General features: G+C 44.3%; 1 protein-coding gene across 3 annotated transcripts in view; it reads left to right on the top strand.

Moving 5' to 3' along the window:
• Window positions 1-5,998: 5,998 nt before the first annotated feature.
• LOC137787058 (trinucleotide repeat-containing gene 6A protein-like) overlaps window positions 5,999-20,841 on the top strand; it is a 29,944-nt gene continuing 15,101 nt past the window's right edge. For 2 of the 3 annotated variants that reach the window (XM_068579276.1, XM_068579274.1), the window contains exons 1-5: window positions 5,999-6,157; window positions 7,682-7,733; window positions 13,176-13,274; window positions 18,921-19,276; window positions 19,879-19,926. In XM_068579276.1, the coding sequence (XP_068435377.1) occupies window positions 19,881-19,926 (46 nt within the window). In that variant the 5' untranslated portion in view covers window positions 5,999-6,157; window positions 7,682-7,733; window positions 13,176-13,274; window positions 18,921-19,276; window positions 19,879-19,880. Of the gene's footprint in view, window positions 6,158-6,273; window positions 6,331-7,681; window positions 7,734-13,175; window positions 13,275-18,920; window positions 19,277-19,878; window positions 19,927-20,841 lie in introns of those variants that run through there. The other variant, XM_068579275.1, reaches the window with a different exon arrangement.

Below are 20,841 nucleotides of genomic sequence, written 5' to 3'. Positions count from 1 at the left end.
ATCAAGCTTTCTCTTTGTCTTCAAAGTTACCTACCAAAAGCCATGTCTTCCCTCCGCTTCTTCCACCCATCAGAAAGTCAATTTGTAAGTGAAAGCTGAACAAAGGTGGAGCCTCTTGACCAGAACAAAAGGAGCACCGCAGGTAACCGAAGCTGTGAGTGAGCATGCTGTTACATGACCGGTGTGACCGGCCTTTGTATGCTGACGGCTGAGCCAAAGGGACATTCTTCTTCTGCCTCATCCTCATCCTCCCCTCCTCCTCCCCTCATGCAGACCACTGAGGGAACAATCGAAGGGTGCCAGCACTTTCATGGGCCGGGCCGGGTGTTAGCACACTGTTCGGCTGCAGAGTTTCAGCTTGTGACTCCGTGTGTGTGTGTGTGTGTGTGTCAATGTCGGTGTGTGCAGCAAAAATAAGACCACTCGGCGACCAGCGATCTGCATGAGTTCCTGTGGAAGTAGAGGAAGCGAGCCCGGCGTTGGATCGGCGATGTGAATGTAAATGAGGGTGAATTTAAATACAGGGGGTTCATTTAAATATGTTCCTCTGTCACCCAGCGCACTTTATCAAGACTATCTGCATATTCAAGGCCTGGTGATGGATTACAGTGACAGAAACGGGGAAAAGGTGGCCAACGGTACCTGTTTATACCGAGTAACTTGTAGTGTGTGTGTGTGTGTGTGTGTGTGTGTGTGTGTGTGTGTGTGTGTGTGTGTGTGTGTGCAAAGTCTGCAAGGGCGAATGAAAGTCATCTGTGTGTAAAAAAGAAATCACAAGCGAACCGGTTGATGGATTAGGCTGGCATTCTGCTTCAGTGTGTGTGTGTGTGTGTGTGTGTGTGTGTGTGTGAATGCACCCAGGGCTGACGAGAGGATGAATGTTCAGGTAATTGGGTGAGGAGCCGATGTAATTTTAGCCACAACAAATCCATTTGGAAGCTGCGGCAGCGAGCAGGAGAGGAACAAGAGTAACAGACAGACAGCTCCATACTGAACATTATAGTACTATAATATTATTATTATTATTATTTTGTAGACATTTTGTCGATTTTCAACTGGACAGCCAAAAAAAGACTTAAACATAAGACTCAAAAAGTCTTTTTTTCACGTCTTTAATCTGGAGATGAGAGTAAAGAGATGACAGGAAATCAAATGAGAGGCCTGAGGATGTGGGTTCTTTATAGTGGATTCACTTCTTTCTTTCTTTTGTTATCCACAAAGCCAATTCATTACTTTAACTCACAGCAGTTCAAATATTAAAATGAACAACGGATGAATTTCATCCGTCAAGCTGAAAGGAAACACGTCGACGTGAAAGAACACCGAGGGGGAAACAAACAGAGACGAATAAGAAACAGCTCATGAGTCAGTGTGTGTGTTCCTGTGTGTGTGTGTGTGTGCCCGCTGGCTGCTGTTGTGTATCCGCGTGTGTGTGTGAGTTTGTGATGATAGAAAGTGGGGGAGGAGGGAGGAGAGGCAGAGAGAAGATAATGAGGTTTGAGAGGGAGAACATGAGAAATGAAGGGGTTGTGGCGATAAGTGTGGACTGAATGGGGGAGGCGGTCTGAAAGAGTGATGAATGATTTGAATCTGACTCCAGAAGAAGGAGAAGAAAGAGAAGGAGGAGGAGATGAAGGAGCAGATGAAGGAGGAGGAAGAGGAGGAGGAGGAGGAGAAGCCGAGTGACACAAATGCAAACTTACTTTTTTCCGTATTAAAGCTTTTAGCGGCACATTACTGCGACTGAAGTAATGTCACTCTGAGTGGCGCAGAGGCGACAAAAACATGCACACGCACACACACAGACACACACACACACAGACACACACACGGTGCAGCTTAGTAGTGTGCGTGTCTGTGCTCAGGACAAGCCTATTACTACTTGACATGCAAATCTCTTTTCTGACCCTCTTCTGTCTGTCTGTCTGTCTGTCTGTCTCTCTCTCTCTCTCTCTCTCTCTCTCTCTCTCTCTCTCTCTCTCTCTCTCTCTCTCTCTCTCTCTCTCTCTCTCTCTGGCACTCTCAACTTCTTTCCCATAATCTCTCTCTCCCTCCCTCTCTCGCTCTTCTCCCTCACTAACTTTCTGCTCACTCTCCCTTTTTTCCTTCAGCGCATTCACATTTCAGTCCAATTTTCAATGCCTCTTTCTCTCTCGCAGTACAATACAATGGTCTTATCCATTTTTTTACACGCTCCCAAACACCTGCAGCTGCAAGCGATCACTGTGACCTATGTGTGTGTATACGTGAGTGTGTCTGTCTGCGAGTGTGTGTGTCTGTGGTTGAGCCCAACCCACAAACCAAGCAAAAAGCAGGACATATAACACATCCCATCCCAGTGTGTTCATGAACGTGCACGTGTCCGCGGTTGCGTAACTTTACCACAGCCAGCGCTCAGGTCAGAGTGTGTGTTTGCATTTGTGTGTGTGTGTGTGTGTTGACCTTGGCCCGCTCCGCCTGTCAAGGTGCCTGCCTTGTCACAGACTATTACCAAAGACTTCGCTCTGCTCTTCTCCTGCAGTTAAAAATCATTCAAGCGAACACTCAGCGACAGTTTCTAAACGTTAGATTCACTCATTTATTGTGACAAGCGAACCCTAAACACACACGTCCCGCTTACCAGCAGGTATTAGTTTCAAAAGGAGGAGGCTTAAAACACTTTTCGGTGTCCCCACAGATGTAGAAATGCTCTGCGTGTTGTAGCTGGTGACCTGCCTCCAGCTGTCCGGCTCCTCTATTCTTCCCTGTCTTGCTTTGTTCAGGGGTTTTTAACGCTGGCTTTCTCTGGACTTTTCTGTTTTGTTTAGGCTCCACCAGCTTAATAAAGCTAGCTGTCCTCAGTATATCGTGACTCTTTTTTTCGGAGTTGATCTACCTTTTGACCTGCAGAGACTCAGAGTACCTGAGTTCCTGTTTCAAAGTGGCATAACAACCCGGTCTGAACTCGTTGTGACTGACAGACGGGCGCGTGTGGGCTCTGTTTGCTTGTGTCAGAGTGCCACAAAACTGTCCTCTCTCATGTCAGCGTGTCCTGTGGCGTCACATGCTTTCCTCACAACCCCTCCCCCCCTTCCCCTCCCCTCCATCCTCCCTGTGGTGGAGCTGTGGGATTTGTTCATGAGGGACATTCAATGTTATTGATGTGTATGAACACGCTGTAAACATCGTACCAGCGCGTCTTCATTGTCAAGACACACACACACACACTGTACACGGCATCAGGGGCTCAGATCCCTGCACTTCAAATGCAACTGGATCCATTGAAGGACGTGCACGTCGACGTCCGCTGTGATGTGCGATAATTACAACTGGGAGTCTCACGGACGGGCTGTTTTATTGCCTCTTTTCGTGAAGTTTTTTCATCGATGTGACGCACTTTGTAATTAGGACTCGACAGCTGCAAAGTGGGGGACTTCAAACGGAGTGCGCGGCGGCAGGAAGAATCCCGAATAGCAGAACAAACAAATTCAAAAAGCTTTCCCCAATTTGGAGGCCAGTTATACCCGACGCAAACACATCATCACGCTCCAGGAAACCCAGATTTGAGAAGCCATGATCCCTCAGCGCCGAGAGAGGTGACCACGTTGTTTATATGCTCTATAAACTAATCTCACCCGGTCACATAAAATCATTACTTGGCAGGAGATGAACTCTACCTCTACCTCTCTCTCTCACACACAGTCAAATACAGGCAGATAAGGGAGGTAATCTGTGCACAAGGATGGGGGGTTGTTTTTGCCATTGGTGGGTCAACGATCACTGCTTTGCACACACGTATCGCCGCTCTCTCCTGTAAGCAGCAACAGCCTTTTGTCTCCTTTTGGTGAAACGTTGCAGTTTGCAGATTCCACGCTGTGTTTGTTCCTCTGCTGTTCAGGCATCTCTCTCTCTCTCTCTCTCTCTCTCTCTCTCTCTCTCTCTCTCTCTCTCTCTCTCTCTCTCTCTCTCTCTTGTCACTGTCTGTCTCTTTAAAAACTAAAAGCCATGCACGAACGGCTACAACAAGCTTGTGAGAAACAGTAGCGAGAAGCTAAAAAGTGTACTTTGTGTTTGTAATCGAACTCGACGAGCGCTAACTGTTGTTAGCATTACGTCATCATTATAACGTTTTAAACTTTCTTAAAGATCCTATGATAAAAAACAATGATACATACTTTTATCCTCACCCTTTTTTAAGGCATGCTTAACTGTATCTGTGTGTGTGTGTGTGTGTGTGTGTGTGTGTTGACAACACCTCTCTAAATTCATCAGATGATTAGCGAAGGTGTTCTCACTTCACTTGATTTCGTCTCCACCGGGAGGTCAAAGGTCAGGAGCTCTAACAGAGACGGACACGAGTGATTCATGTTGTGCTCGAGGGCACTTCGGCGGGTGGATTAGTGGATGCAGGGGTTTGACTCTGGACCCTCTGAAAGAAAGACCGTTTGTCTCAAGTCAGTACCAACTGGATGTTAGTTCCACTTTATAAAGTTTATATTTGCTGTTTTTCTTTACACTCATGAAGGATTTGGATGTTTTTGTGCAGAATATTCGTATCTGTTTGAGAGGAGCAGAGTCTTCTTATTCTGAAACTTTAAAAGATACTCATATAAATAATGGTAAAAAAAAGCTAAACATGTCACATGGTGTCACATGGTGTCACATCGGTGACATCATCTGCTAATGTTTGATTACTCGCAGACTTTTTACTGAACAGCTAATAGCGGGGGACGAATCACACGGCACAAATATGATTCAAAACAGTCACGAACCGAGAATACACACATTACATCACCGACAACTGGCCACGCGGACGAAGCCTCTTCAATCTGATGCATAACATAAAGCCCAAAGTATTAATGACATCACTCTTCTGACGTTTTATATCCGTATTTTATTTCCAATACAAGGAAATTCTTGCGTTAGATTTCTCCGACAATTAATGACTCAAAAGTGAGTATATTAGTGTTTTTGACAAATTTTATGTCAACAAAATAATACACTTAACAGACTTCCTGGCAGTGAGCAGAAAGAGCTTTTAGATGATATTCACATAATTAAATCAAAAGTATGGAAAATATCTCTTAACAAAATAAGTAAAATAATTAAAAACAATCTATATATATATATATATATATATATATATATATATATATATATATATATATTAATTGGCTATGACACTTTTATGGAACATTATGTGCTTATTTGTAGCAGTCAAAAATATAAATAATAAGGATGCTTTCTGGTTATCATTTCTAATGCTCTGCCCATGCATATGTTAAATAAAAAATAACAACATAAAATAATTCTTAATATTTATGGTATTGGCTCTAATGCATTATTAAATTATTAAATATCAATAATGGAGGATGCTTTCTGGTTATCATATTTATTGCTCAAAGCATGAGAGATTACTTCTTTTAAAATATCTATGGAATATGTTAAATAAGAAATAACAACATGAAATGAGTCTTAATATTTATGGTGTTAGCTCCAATGCATTATTGAATTATTATAAATAAATAATGAGGGATGCTTTCTGGTTATCATATGTTATGATCAACCCTATTATGTGGAGATTAAATTGCTGAATATGTTAAATAAAGAATAATAACATACATTAATTATTCATATTTAAAGTAGTTATATGCAAGAATATACATATTTCTCGTGGATTTACTTATTTCAAAGGGACTGAACTTCTTCAGATCCTTTTACCTCTTCTCTCAAAAACATTTCGTTCAGGTTGTGTTTGGTTTCTTTCAGTCAGAGGAAGTGGTGAGTGTGTTTCCTGCCCCCCCCCCCCCCCCCCCCTCCCCTCGAGAGAGAGAGAGAGAGGAGAGAGAGAGAGAGAGAGAGAGAGAGAGAGAGAGAGAGAGAGAGGAGAGAGAGAGAGAGAGAGAGAGAGAGAGAGAGAGAGAGAGAGAGAGAGAGAGAGAGAGAGGAGAGAGAGAGAGAGAGAGAGAGAGAGAGAGAGAGAGAGAGAGAGAGAGAGAGAGAGAGAGAGAGAGAAAAGCTCAAGCGAAAGAAGGTTTAGCCAGAAGCGAGTAAAGAAAATGGCGACCGTGCAGGACAACCGCTTCCCCTCGTAGATGCTGCAAAAGCGTTGAAATTCTTTTAAAGCCTTACAGCCGGCTTTCCCTTTCCACTCGGTTGCACTTTATACTTCAATGAGGTGAGGCCCGTTTACGATGTTTCCTCGACCGGAGGGCTCGGTTTTCTTTGTGGGGAGAGAGAGGGAGAGAAAGCTAAATGTGCGCAGGGAGGGAGACAAGTTTAGCCGCCGCTGAGCTTCGGTTGCATGTTGGTTTGCAAACCTTAAGGACAAAACACACCGACCGGCAAAGAGTGAGTCGTGTGTGTGTGTGAGTCTGCAGACGTCCAGTTATTTAAAGGAGTTTGGGACGAGTAACCGGTTTGTATTTGGTCGGTTTAACCGTGTACGACGCTAACTAGTTAGTACGAGCGTCGGTTAAGGTGCGCAGATATCTGTATAAAAAATTGAGATATTTACGTATTTCGCACGGTGTTGTTGTTCAAGCGGATTTGTTGGTCGGTAAACTACCATTGTGTGTTTGTGGTTGTACGTGTATCTGCGTTTATTTAAAATGCCGTCATGCGCTGGATTTAACCCGAGTGAGTTAGCTTCAAGCTAGCTCGAGCAACCGTGCTACATTTTTTTTATTTGGACGACGCAGGTTCGTGAAAGCGGCCGTTTTGATTTCAAAATGTCCGTAAATATATAAAACAATGCGAGCCGATGGGTGTGCTTGAATGCCAGTTACATTTTGGTGTAAAAATTGTGAAGCTGCATAGTTTAGTATTTCGGCTGGAGTATGTAACGCCCTCTATCGGCGGAGATGCGGAGGGAGGCTGGTTAACGTAACTCTAGACCTGCGCGCTGCTGCGTTTACAGTCGCATTCACACAACTTTTTTTTCCTCTCATTTTTACATCGAGCAGACGACGCTGCCGAAGAGGGCAAATCGTACATTAATTCAACTGCATACACTGTAAGTAGGAGCCTCGTTCAGGTTCATGTTAGTCTCGTCTGCGCTGGAGAAAGGACGAAAAAAAAAAAACACCACCGGGCTCGAGAGAGAAGCCATGTTGGTTAAGCTGCAAGTCAGACAGCTGAGATAATGGCCGATCAGGACCAGAGCTTGTAACTCTGACCTACACGTACGCTCGTACTCTGTGTCGTTATCTGTCATTCTCAGGCACAAACACATGCACGATTTTTCTGTTCACCTTGTGAGGCCCTGAATTTTAGGGACTCTGGTCATGCAAATGCGCTGTTATGCAGTTCAACCTGCATTTCCTCATCGACTAGTTGAAATACTTTTCACTCGGCAATTACCGATTAGTCCTATTGTTTGATGGTGCAGGCTTGGCCTCGCATGGATTTCTGTGGGTGAGGTGCATGTCTTCTGACCCGTGCACCATCTATAATTAATTTTTTTTGACACAGTAATGGAGAGTCCTGTTTACCATTTCAGGTTTAGCTTCAGTCTGTGGCCCGCTCACGTGTTTGTTTTTGTGTTTTACAAGGTGTTGTTTATCACAGTACACCAATAAAACTGTACCAGTCACATGCAGGGTTATCTTTTTCAAAAAAATCTTTATTGACGTTTGTTTATTTCCATCTGGCCTTTCAAACACTCTGAGATTAACCATCATATCTCTTCCTCGTCTTTCAGAGATTTGGAATCGAAAGCTGTTGCCACCAAAGAAGCTGAAGCATCGAAACAGGTGAGTGTCCCACAGTAACACACAGACACACACAAACACTCTCTGACACACACTCACTCTCTGACACACACTCATTTTTAGGGGCATGTGTTCTGATTTATGTCACCATTCTGGCTACTTCTCTTAGGATGATAGCATGACCTGTGTGTGTGTGTGTGTGTCTGTGTGTGGTGGGCAACCAAAGAGATTTGTGTGTGTGTGTGTGTGTGACGGGATGGGCGGCTGCTGCTTATGCAAGCACATGCAGTTCCGTTTGAATTGAATTGGAGGGTCTGGGTTGGTCTAGGCCGCATTGTGCTGAGTAAGCTTTGCTGTTTTTAAAATTGCTAAATGAGAAGCCCGGGTCCTGATGTTTTGTGTGCCGAGAGGTGTTTGTGCAGCTCATTGTGTCCATACAGTTGCGGCCGCACAATAGAGCCGCGCACCACTAGTCCATCGACCGGCTCCAAGCGCTTCGTCTGTTTTCTGTTTCTAGATCCTAAATCTGTTCGTGAATCATGCGCAGTTTCCCGACTGGTATATTTTGTTTTGATTGTTTGTTTTGTGAGTCAACTCGCCCACGTCCATCTCTTGTCAGTTTTTTAGGATGTTTTTAAGACAAGAGATGTAAAACATGCCTTGTTGTTACTGCAGATTCAGTCCAGTTTCTGTGATATCATATGTGTTTGACGGGTTTCTTGGTTTTGAAATATTATTTAGCGATTTGCTTTTCATGGTATTTTAGTACGTAGGTTTGTTTAGACTTGGTTACCAGGTCCAGTTGACGATGTTTTTACATTTTTCCAGCCGTGGGACACATTTTCCATCTGTGTGTATGTGGGCGTGAATGCCGCTGCTGAAGCAATGCATGAGGAAACTATATTTATTACCCTTCGATGTATGGTACCCCTATTATTTTTTTCGTCTCCGCATTCCATGTTTCACTTGCAGTTTTTATTGCTTTCCCACATCGACGTTGAAATGATTTGTCGTGGGGGAATAATATTCTAAGAAAAGAAACGTGGAACACAATCAAACTTCTTCTAATCCTTTTATCGAATCCTAAATTATGTTTCTCCCAGTTTACATTCTGAAATGTTTATCAAATAGCAGATATATCTTATTACATACACCCAGATAAAAACTTTATACAATAATAAACACCACGCCGCCGACTGCACAGCCTTTCTTTAAGGTCATTTCGGTTGCAGTTCACGTTGAAAGATAAGTCGTCCTGACCGTAATTAAGTTTACGAATAGCATTTGGTGAATATGTTTCTATAAAAGGCAAACCACGGTGTCCTAAAGTTGGTTTAAATTCATAACATCTGTGGGCACCAGTGGGGATTTCATCCTTCGAGGTGAAAGCTGATCGAGTGTTCTCTGAGTCCTTTTACTCATGCAGAGCTTCAACTGTTCACTGGCTCGTTCAGACGCCCACAGATCCGGTTTATAGCTGGCAGTCATAACACAATGTAAATAACAATGTAATTTGTTGTGACTGTGTGGTATTTCCTTGATTTTTAGTTGTTTTTTTTTTTTTTTTGGTGCTGCAATGTGTCGTCTGCCTCGGCTTCACTTTCACTTTTGGTTGCCTGACTGGCTCCACTTCCCCCAAATGACATGTTTTCATCCTCGTCTAAAAATATCTAGAGTTTTCACAGCGGGTGTGTGCCGGGTTGAAGCCGTCGCGATGTGCTCTCGCATGAAACGTCTCTGTGCTGACGCGGCCAGCTCGAGATCATCGTGTTTTGGAATTTAATACGGCGGCGCTATAAATTCCTGCGGTGTTGCAACACGGCTTCATCGGTCGGGGGAATCAGGTAGTTGACCGTTGACCCCCCCTCCTCCCGCCTCGGAGCAGTAAAAACACACCTGCAGATGGTCATGAGACTGGACAGGTGACCGAGGAGCTGAAGTGCAGCGTTTGGTGCTTTTGACCCACACAGGCGGGATACAATCAACGCAACAGCGTTTTTTTTTTGTTTTTTTTTGTCGAGCAAGTTGTTGAGCAGCGTGGACGGGCAACTATTTTGAATACAAAATCAGTGAAGCTGACATTGTGAGCTATTAAAAACAAATCATTGACCCCAATTTCAATCTATTATTATTATTATAATAATTATTGGGTTTTTATTTATATACGTCGCGCAGGTTACTTGAGGTCACCAACTGCAGAAAAAGGCACAACATACTTTTTTTTTCTCACATTGCTGAACCAAATTTGGCAAAGCGGCGTACAACCATTCATGTCCTCGATTTGTTAACTGCCCACTTACGGTTAAATATATTTAATTTACAGTCAACAATTAACCACAAAGTAAACTGAACTAAACCGTTTATTTCTCTTGTGGTAGGAAACACTTTACCCCGCCTCTGCTTGGAGCAAAATGTAACCGTTCGTTTTTTTAAAACCATAAATATCCCATTTGCTTTCTTAAGTTTCCATGATTTGAGACGAAAGCGGCCGCGTTTTCACCGCGCCGTTGGCAGCAAAGGTTGTAAATGTCACACCTCGCAGCGCCGGCTTCCTCGTGCCTCCGCTGCCGGGCTGTTTTGTGACGAGGAGACACTCTTTTGTCATTCGCTATTTGAGCGACGGCTTCCCTGAACCGAGCCCGCCAGTGTGCGGCCTCTCTGAGAAACATGCTAATGCAAAGTGATGCAAATGATCTGGTGTTATACATGCAAATTAGCCACGCGACTGACTACCCTCCAGCTTTTGTTCTCCGGGGACAGACTAACTCTTTTGAGTGTTTTTTATTTTTTATTTTTTGTGGATGCTCGTGTCTGTGTTTGGGTGCATGTCTGGTGTGGCTGCAAATGCAATCAATACTCAAGTCTTTTATCAAATAAATGAAAAAAAAAACTCGCTAGCTTTACTGCATGACTCACTTCTGGGAGTGAGGAAGAAAAGAAAACACTCCCACAGGGTCTTTTTTAGTATGCAGTCGTCTAAAAAACCTCAGATTTCTGATCTCTACCTCCTTCAGAAACCCAAATATAGTTTGATTATTTTTAAAGTCTTTCAGCTTTATTTGACAGCCGGCAGAAAAAAGGGTTCACACACAATAAAAAGGCAAGTGGGCGGCAGAGAAATCTGCTTCGCTGTGAATCCCACGCGGGGTGGATGAGGAGTGGCTTTATAAACCTCTCCAAGTGTAGCAGACAGAAATTCACTTTGTTTACCAGCACCAACTCACCCGACGCGTTTATAAAAAAGCGTTTTGATGGCCAAATTAAACGTGTTTCTACTCATACTAATTGGCCTCTATTGTGCTCCGGAGTCGTACATGACGTCTCTGGTGACCTTTCATATCTTTTGCTTTCAACTTGTCTGCCGCTTTTGATCCTTCTCGTCTCGAGGCGGGGAAAACGAAACACAAAGTATGCGCTTGATCGTGGAATCGGCTTTCCAGACTGTTATTTTATTCCCTTTAAACTCCACAAAGACCATTTTTTTGACTACTTTTTTAATTGAGTGTCGAGTAGATACATGAGATAAAATGGTAATGTAGAGCAGTTCACTGCGGTTCAGAGCAGCAACTGACTTTTTAGTTTTGTTTTATTGATTAAAATGTGCTATTAGTCTTGTCCATTGATTGATTAAATGCTTTCTCGGCGTGACACATTTTAACTGCTCATTTTGTCACTACCCAAAATATTAAATTCAAATTATATAACGCAGAGAAAGCTCACATTTTATGGGCTGTTTCCAAGGAAGTGTTTGGTGCTTTTCCTTCATGTTTTTACACGCTGAACCTAATTGAAGAATGTTTTCCTGTAAGTGTTCAGACGAACGAGGAAATGCAATTATATCACTGACCGGATTTACCGCGGTTGTTGATTAAAGAACAATAACAGAAAGCACATGGTTAGCACCTGAACGTCTCTCAGGTGACCTAGATCTTCTTTTGTGGAGGCAGCAGGTTCGGCCTGTGTGACGACTGCATGTTATCATGCGCTTCTTTTCTTAGCTGGTTAAGGAGAAAGTCTTTTAGTTAAAGTCGTCATTGTTCGCTGATTAAATGCAGGATGGGTGGTGGGTCATGTGTTCTCCACCACCTGTGACCACAAAAGGAAGAAAAAAAACCTGTAAAACACACAATTAGAAGTTACTTCTCCCCCCCCACCCCCCTGTTCTGTGGGCCTTGTTCTTCTTTATCACTTCTTTTGCTTTCGATGACTCATGGCGGTGTGTGTCTCCCCCCCTGCTGCCCCCCTCCTCCGTCAGCTGTAGCTGTCGGGGGATGGGCGATTGTCGGCCCATTCATAAACAGATGCCGTGTATGCGTGCTCTCCAGGAGGGCCCCCACCATGCTCTGCTGTTGTTGAACCCAGAACCATCTGCTGAAGCACTTGGTGGTTGAGAAAAGGGGGGAAGTGTGGGAACAGGGAGGAAGAGGAGGGGAGGAAAAAGGGGGAGACTGAATGTGGCAGCAAAAAAAAAGATGGTGCAACTGGATCTACAGTTTGATTATAATCAGAATATTTCACTTACCTGTTCCACGTGTACTTCTTACACTTGCATCATGTAGTAAAGATGCTCAGTTTTCTCTATAAAGAGGCTGAAACCTCAACTCTGATGCTCACAGCCGCTTAACGCTGTGTGTAAGATTTATAGATTTTTTTTTTTGTGTTGACTGGGACAAAGCATTTTGATCAACATCACTATAGATGTACGAGTGTTATGTTGGCCATCGAACTGATGCTACTTGTGTGTGTGTGTGTTGAAAAAAAGTCTGATTTTGAGTATTTTGGGTCTTTAATGCAGTAAATGCAACATTAAGCATTGCATTGTGCAGTTTCTCTTTTCACAATTTTTTCATGAGCTTCTGTGCAATCATCAATCTCAACCGTTCAAATGCACGATTACGTTATTGCACATTTTATGTTGCAGCCATAGTTTTCTGTCTTGAGTTGTTTGAGCATCTCTGCACGTCTGTCTGTTTATAGCTAAGGTAAGTGCTGTGTTGTAATCGCATTATGGGATTAGATGGTGGCCTGCAGCTTTCTCCTGGAGGCTAAACGGCACACAAACTGCGACCAGTGCGGCTAAACTTTACGCTTGCAGACACACAATAGGGCAAATAGGAAGAGGGATAACAGTAAAAAAAAGTTGTGGTTAAAGCACACCCCTTTTTTTTAAAAACATTTGTGGCCAGATATCTGGATTCCTGTTATGTGTAATAGTCGTGAGATATGAAAAAGCACAGTACCATAGCTGCAAAAGAAATGGATTATAAAAGAGCTCCAACCAATTTATCATGGATTAGTTGGTTAAATATTTTTCATTTCAGTCAGTTAATGGTCTGATCTATAAAGCGTCAGTCAAAAATCCCAGAGCCCGAGCCGACAACATGAAGTTATCGACGCACTTTTTTTATTGCGCCGCATAAAACACACAAACGGCAAGAGCGATTACAGCGACGGTAATGGCATTTCCTCCCGTTGTGTTCGCAGGGAACACACCCATAGAGGGAAGAACAGTGGATGGAAGAGAGAGAGAGACGGAGATTGTGACGAGGACGGAGGATAAGAAGATACAGGACTGGTCAAAAGGTGAGAGGAATGTCTTCCATCTTGCGAGATAGTTGTGCTGTGTGAAGGTTGATTTTAAAAAAGAAAAAAAGGTAATTGCATTGCTCAGCGCTCGCTCTAACTGCTTGTATTGATTTGCCATTGAAAGTTTTGTCGTCCTCTGAGTCTTTGCGATTTATCGACGTCCACGCCGCGTCCAGGACGCCCGACTTCCGCTCGCCTCGCCCACAAACTATTCACCTGAACGCAAGCGACGCGTCGCGGAAGAAACTGTTCGGGGTCCCGGTTTCTTCGCAGTGTTCAAATAAAGCCTCGACTGTAATTCTGCACAGCGAGCGAGGACGGGATTAACACTGCATTTCTGCAGAATTAGATACTCCAGGGAGTTAAAAAAAAATAGTTTCGCAACCATCAGTGCTGCCGTTAAGACACGATTCTGGCTACGCTTGACAGAAACGGCTGCAAGAGCACGATCAACACCCATAAGGCTTGAGAAAATACACAAGCTGCTTGGCTCTAGACCAACCCAGTTTATTTTTTTTTTACACTACTTGTCCATTTCAGCTCTGAAGGCACGAGTTTCCAACCTTTTTTTTCTTATTTTAAGTCCTTGCATGGCTCTTCGCTGCGTCTGTTCGTCTGTCCCCTGCAGTGCGGTGCACTTTGCTCCACGAGCGGGCTGCTGTGTGCGCTGCCATGTGACGTCGTAGTGTTTTCCATTCGAATTGCCGTTGCAGTTTTCCACTCTGTGTGTGTGTGTGTGTGTGTGTGTGTCATGAAGTCTACTACTGTTACACAGCTGAACCCCCGGTGTCATGGCTAGCGCGGGCAGGAAGTCCGATAGCATCTATCTCTGACCTTGAGAGCGTCTTTACGTTTCAGTTTGCCGTCTTTTGGTTTTGTTTTCACTCCTCTTTGTCGTCTCCGTCCTGCTGTCTATAGTCTCACCCTCTGCAGATTTCTTCTTCCCAGTACAAACGGTGAAGCAGTTCAGAGTTCACGTCTCTGTCTGTACCAAACTGTGAGCTGACACAGACATTTATTGCCGTGGAAGCTTCCCATCCCCAGATAACAGTGTACAATAAACAAGAGTGTAATCATTGTAGCGCTGAAAGACTCGGCTCTCTATACATGACGGCGTCTCGCCATAGCCGGAGTCTTAAATAAATGCCGACGTTGTCTGCAGCTTTTAAGCGTGCACCAGTTGAATTATCTTTGGTCTCGAAATCCATCGAGTAATAATGACTTATGCCTTCGTCTGTTGACAAATGAGCGGTTTAGTGGCTCGACGGGAAAATTATCCTCCACAATTTGTAATAATGGATTAATTTTTGAAGGATTTGTTCCAAGCGGAAATGTCAAAATCTCGTTCCAGCTTCTGAGACGTGAGGTTTCCCGGCCTGTCTTTGCCCTTTTCATGACGGTGAATATTTTTGTGAACAATCAACACTCGTATATGACTATTTAAAACACAGTACACAAAGGCTCGACCGGTGGCTACCACTACCAAAAACCTGGGTGTGGGTGCACAGTGCACTGACTAATGGACAAACCCGCTAATGAGTCATTCGCAAACACCCAAAGCTCGCTGCCGGTGGTTTGAGTCCGGTCCGTGTAGGTGCCCCCCCCACACCCCCCTCCTGCAATCTCTGTGGCGGCGGTGGGAACCATGTGACATAGCGGCGCTTTATCTGCTGCTGCACACACTCGCACCGCACATGCAATCTCACGCACTGCATACGGTTTGGCAAGAGGTGCAGTCGAGGTAAATTTAGCTTTTTATTTTATGTCGTGTTGCCCAAATCCTTCATGTTGAAGCGGGGCAAAGATGCAGCCTGCTTGCTTTTTTTTTTTTCTCTCTTCGTGTGTGCATGTTTTAGATGAATGTGACTCTGACGCTGATGTCATCTTGCTCGGACAAGCCCAGAGGAATTGGGAGTGTTTAGGAATGACAGGGCCTTACCTAACCAGATCTCTCTTTTATGTTGTAGTTCACCCAGCAGAATACATTTGCAATGGGCTGCGCCAACAAGGATGTTTTATACACAATATATAACAACGCATTGTATATTTACAGTGTTTACGGCCCAACGGCAGCAGTGCAAGCCCTCAAAATTCGACTCTTATCAGGAGTGCTGCGAGTGCACTAATGCACGTGCTGCACTTCAAGTCATGTGACTGGGACATTAATTGTATACCAGTACAAACTGTGTAGCCGATCCCAGTGATGACCTCTGTACCCGGGTGCTCTTTGCACCTCTTAAAAGCGCCCGCTCGTCTTTCATTATACACGTTCACGGTGCGTCGCTTGGGCATGCAAATGAATTTAAAGAACATGTCAAACTTTTTGCGACACTTCAAATAGATTTATTTGTTGGATGTGGAACGTACAGTTTAGTTGACAGTCACTACGTATTTTAGTCTTTATATTTTATTGGTCAAACAGCTAGTAAAATGCTTTGTTTGCCCTTTTTTTGTCATGTGGCTGTCTTATGAGTCCAGTAATGAGTACCAAACATGACATAATCATCTAAAACTAAATGTTATTGGGCAGGTAAACATCCCTCCGTTCATACAACATAAACAAGTGTACCGCCTTTTTGAATTTGTCTGCCCGCCTTCTTTTTTTAGCAAGAGAGCAAGTTAATTCATCTTCAAATGTCCACACAAATAGACCTTTTTATTTATTACAGGTTCTGTCTTTGTGAGCGTTTTGTCATCAGCCCTTTCATGCTGTGCTTGTTTAGATCCACCTCTGTTCTCCTCCCACTCTCCAGGTTAGATTACGCAACAGGAGAAGTTAAAAAACACATTTTTGTTGTTGTTAATCCTTCAACTTTTCTGGGGATTCAGCCCGTTGGCCGCTTTGCCTCGTTGCTTCTTGCACCCGTTAATACATGTTATATTGGCTTCATGTACTGCCGACTTCAGGAAGTTGACCTTTTTTTTTTTATGCTTTTTTTTATACATGTTGGAAGCTGCAGCTGCATTCCTCTCCCGTCAAGCTCACTGACAGCCTCTTTTTCTTCTTTGTCCCTCCTTTTCCCACATTCCTCGTCTCTCGCTTCCCTCCTCCTTACCTTGACATCTCGAGGGTTTTCTTCTCCTCTCTCTCTGCTCTCTTCCCCCTCCGCGGCACTCTGGGTTTGTGTGTTGTCCTTATATTCCCTCTATCCCTCCCTCCCTCCCTCCCTCTCATCCCTCTCTGTCTGTAAGATGATAGCAGCACTGGAGCTGCTGCCAACTCCAGGGGCCCTAATGAAAGCTGCTTTCAGACGAGGGGGGAACGAGGGAAAGGGGAACAAACTGTACTCTGTGCCGAACAGCGGCAAAGAACACGCTTGTGCTCACAGGGGTGGAGGAGTTAAACATTTCACATTCAATACAAAAGAAATGGCGTTGCGTGTCGTCGCGGGTCATGGTTGATTTACTGTCGTTCTGCAACATGGGGTTGCGCAACAGAATGCAAGCTAGCTAAACGCATAAATATGCCGTTGAATCAAAAAAAAAAAAAACGGGTAGTTTTGAGTTGCGTACAAACATTTTTTCCTGTATGTAAACCTCTATTGATGTTTTCGCCTTTTTAAAATACAAGAAAAAGTGATGCATTTCCATCACAATTTCTTAAACACTGTGCTAATATAATATCTAAACTTAAAGTGATCCATAATTTTAAAGGTACATTGAGTTTTCGATCACATAACCACATGAAGATGGAACCAGCCGACGTGACTCAAACTATTCAATGATTTTTAAAAATAGACGGTGAATATTTTACTGTTGACTAAACCATTTTAATTGACTGTTCGTGTGTAGACACGCACACACCACATCATGTAGACGACCGCTGCGGGCTGGCACTTTTAAACGACAACAATTACTTATTAGGTTGAAATACTGGTCGTGGAAAAAATAAAAATCCCCAAACGGTTCATCACTAACGACGAGTGAGTGTTGGCCGGCGCTCTACATTATTTCGTTTTTTTGCGCAGCCTTTTAAGGGCAGCGTCCTCTTGTTGAAGCCGACGCTTTGAGGTGGACAGCGGTCTTTCCGCGTGAGAAGGTTGAGTCAAGATTCATGTAAGTAAACAACTCGGTTTGCAGGAAAAGCGCCTCCTCTTTTCAGTGCCTGTGTCTGACGCAGGGAACGGGGGTTCAATGCTCTACTTTCTGTTTGCTCGCACAATAGTTTTGAGCAACTTATGATATCGTTGTGTGTTTTCGCTTCCAGAAACGACGCCTGGCAGGCGTTTATGTTTAGCTGCGGGCGGCGAGCCCGAGGTTCAGCTAGTGAGCTGTGAGTTAATGAAGGTGGAGTCTGGCCTCCGTTCAGTATGTCGGGTTTGTAGCGTCGCTTGTTGGCTTGTGTGTCTGCAAAACATGAAGTGGATTATGTTGTTGTTCTCCGGCGAGGTTGTTAAACATGCCCCTTCCACAGTTGTAACGCATGTGTGTGTGCGTGTCACTGCAGCGGCAAACTCGTTCATTGTCCACACATGGGTTTGTTTGCTCTCTTATCATATTGGCGAGTGCACAGAGGGGGTTGCTATTTGAACTGAGGGTTTATAAATAGACCTGTGTACTGCTGCAGCAGGCAGAGAGAGAGAGAGCGAACACACTTTCCTAACCTGCAGCAGGAAAAGGTCAAACACGCGCGTACTTCTTGCTGTCAAATGCACAGGTCCACTTTTACTTAAGGGTGTGTTTGTATGTCCTCTGTTTTGTGCGTCTGTCCTCTTCTTCCTCTTACCGTCTTTGTCCCCTTGCTGTCTCCGCGTTGGGATGATAGGTTTAGCTTGTCATGGTGTCCCGGGCCAGTGCTGCCAGCTTTAAGCTTGTTGTGTAACCCTAATCTATTCTGACCCATACACATGCCTCCTCCAACAAGAAAAGGTGTGCTTGGTGGGCACTCCTCCTTCCTATATTACCTTGCCTGACTACCCGATCAGACTTGCATACTTGCCTCAGATTACAGATCCTGGCCCCACAAAAGTCTCCACGTTTTCAGTCTGAGATGCATGTAATGTTAAGAAAATGTGTGTTTAATGTAATCAATGTAACTATTTCATACAATGGCCTTTTGTGTGCTCTGCGGCACTGAAGCGTGCATGTGTGGCCACAATGGAAGAGAAAAGGGGGGGTGGGGTTAAAATGAGTCGGTCCGACCCGAGCCGGCTCTGGATAAAATACACAATGGCCGCCGGCCCGAATCGATCCCGCGTGTCTTGCAGACCTCTACTCCAATGTACCGGAGAGATGTGAATAATTAGTCATCAACAGGACAGCGGAGAAACGGGATCAGGCTGCATTCCTTTTAAAATAAATAAATAAAATGTCGTTAATATATCTCCCTCACATCATCGTATTGGCTCAGTGGAAGTGGCTGCCCCCCGGCAAACGCAACCACAATTACTTTTCGGCGATTAATGAGTGTACGGCACAGTTTTTCCCGCAGCCCGGCGATGCGAACCCTCCGCTTTGTCGTAAATGACCGTGTGATGGTTTTGGATCGTGCACGTTTGCAGTGGATTGAATTAATTGGTGTGAACTGGTGACGGATGTTATGACCGATGGCTTTTAAGTGATTGTTTTTTGAAGTTATTGATGATGCGTGTGTACTTGTAGCTCGACCTAATCGCCTCTCTCTCCCTTTCTCTCTTTCTGCAGTGCAAGAGCATACCAAGTCAAGGCAGAGTCCTCAATCTAAACCACATCTTCCCCCCTCCCCCCTCCCCACGTATACACACACATAAACACACAAACGCACACACATTCAGTCTTCAGCAATGCCAAAAGGGCCTGATCAGCTTGCTGCCCGCTCTGACACGCCCTGCCTCTTCACCTCGGACCCTTGAGGCTGAGCCCTCCGACCTTTAGTCCTTTTTTTTTTGTTTTACCTCCCTCCCGCCCCCCCACTCCCCCGTTTGTCGACCTGGGAACCAGAGGTCACCTTTTCTCCGCTCATCCCGGGGACGGCCTCCTGCCCAGCCAGGAGCCGCAGCCAGCAGGAGCCGCACTCACAGGTAAACTGTGGAAAAAGAAAAGATGGCAACCAAACAGAGGTGGATTACATTTAATTAGATCAGTCGGTATCCTCGCTCGCGTACAGACACACTAGCCGACACAGGCGCTCTGTCTATTCATCATATCCTTGAATAAGCAAGACCACAATTGCATTTTAAATGGCGATAAATGTTAGACTGTGGGTGTGTTATTGCTCATAGCTCCTGATGAGTTTCTACTGAAAAGAAACTCATATTATCATGAATTGGAGCAGATTTCCAATTTGCATAAACGGCTATAAATTCACCGTCGGCTCCGCTTAATGGCATCTTTAACACGCTGCTTTTGTGCAGTGCTTCGCCTTTTTTGAAAAAAAAAAACAACCAGTTGTATCTACTAATTAGCAGCGTCTGCCCACTAATGCTCATCACTTGCAAGCTCTTCGTACTTTGAACCCCTCTGACTTTAAACGGTTTTGTTTTCCGTTCTGTTTGCTTTGAATGTCCTATCTGTCCCGACTTTTTTTTTTTTTTTTCTAACATCTCCTTCACTGTTTGTCCCGTGGCTCTATCGCTAACCTCCCCTGAGTCTGTTTGACGGTCTTTCCTCTCTCTGTTTCTAGGCATGGCTCCCATTCGGGACTCCGTCAGCCACTCCCCTAATCAAACAGGTGACTACACATTGCCTCCTTCCCTCCCCTCTCCCTCCCTCCCTCCCCGTTCTTCTCACGCTTCATTCTTCCTCCCAACGTCTTACTTTGGCTCTCTGCTTTTTTTTTGTGATCGACGGATCGGGTGCATCCCAGTCTCGCCTGACCTCGACCGATGCATCTTATTCCCAGCGTGTCAGAGGTGGAGATGTGAGCGAGGAAGTAGGTTTTGGGGAAGTGAGGAGGCGTAGCGGGTTAACACTAGTTTATGTGAAAGAAAGACATGGAAAGTGAGAAAAATACCTCATTAAAACAGAAAAAATTGACTAAAAATCAGTCCTTAATGTCTCAAATCACCAACTTCCTCGCAAAAAAAACTGTATTTGTACAAACAGCTTTTGGTAACATTAGCTAACCGTGTTAATTATTTCATAATGAAGTTTACTTTACTACTACACTGCCTTCTAATTAAAATGCTTTTATTAAGAGTTGGTAACTACCTTAATTCATTGCCACTGCTCCCACTGCATTAATGCTGATTGAGCGACAAACATTGCTGGCAAATGCGGATTTTTTTTAAAAAAAAAGCAGAAGGGTCGCTGCATCACTCGCCCTTAAAACTGAATGAGTGTGTACATAAGTGGTTCTTTGTGTCTAATTTTAGAGACATGTTGGGTCTGAATGCACATTATACCACAGTTGTATTCAGAAAAATATCCCAAGTTTAAACCAAATCTGAATCTTTTTCGGTGGAACTCACGCACATCCTCCTCACGCTCAACCTCCTCTAGGCCCTTCCCTCTTTCCCTCCTTTCCTCCCCTGCTGATGGTCGTCCTCTGCCTCCCTGCCCTCCCTAGTTTTATAGCTTTGGCATGCTTTTTGGGTCCTGCTGTGGTGACAAAATGGTGGCAGCTGTGCCCGGGCTTCGGCCTGGC

The sequence above is a fragment of the Clinocottus analis genome, unplaced genomic scaffold, assembly GCF_023055335.1.
Source record: "Clinocottus analis isolate CAN_PGR_092001 unplaced genomic scaffold, fCliAna1.0.p SCAF_16, whole genome shotgun sequence".
In the NCBI taxonomy this organism is placed as follows: Eukaryota; Metazoa; Chordata; class Actinopteri; order Perciformes; family Cottidae; genus Clinocottus; species Clinocottus analis.
Note: the sequence above shows the minus strand (reverse complement) of the source record. Positions and strands in the feature narration are given on the sequence as shown.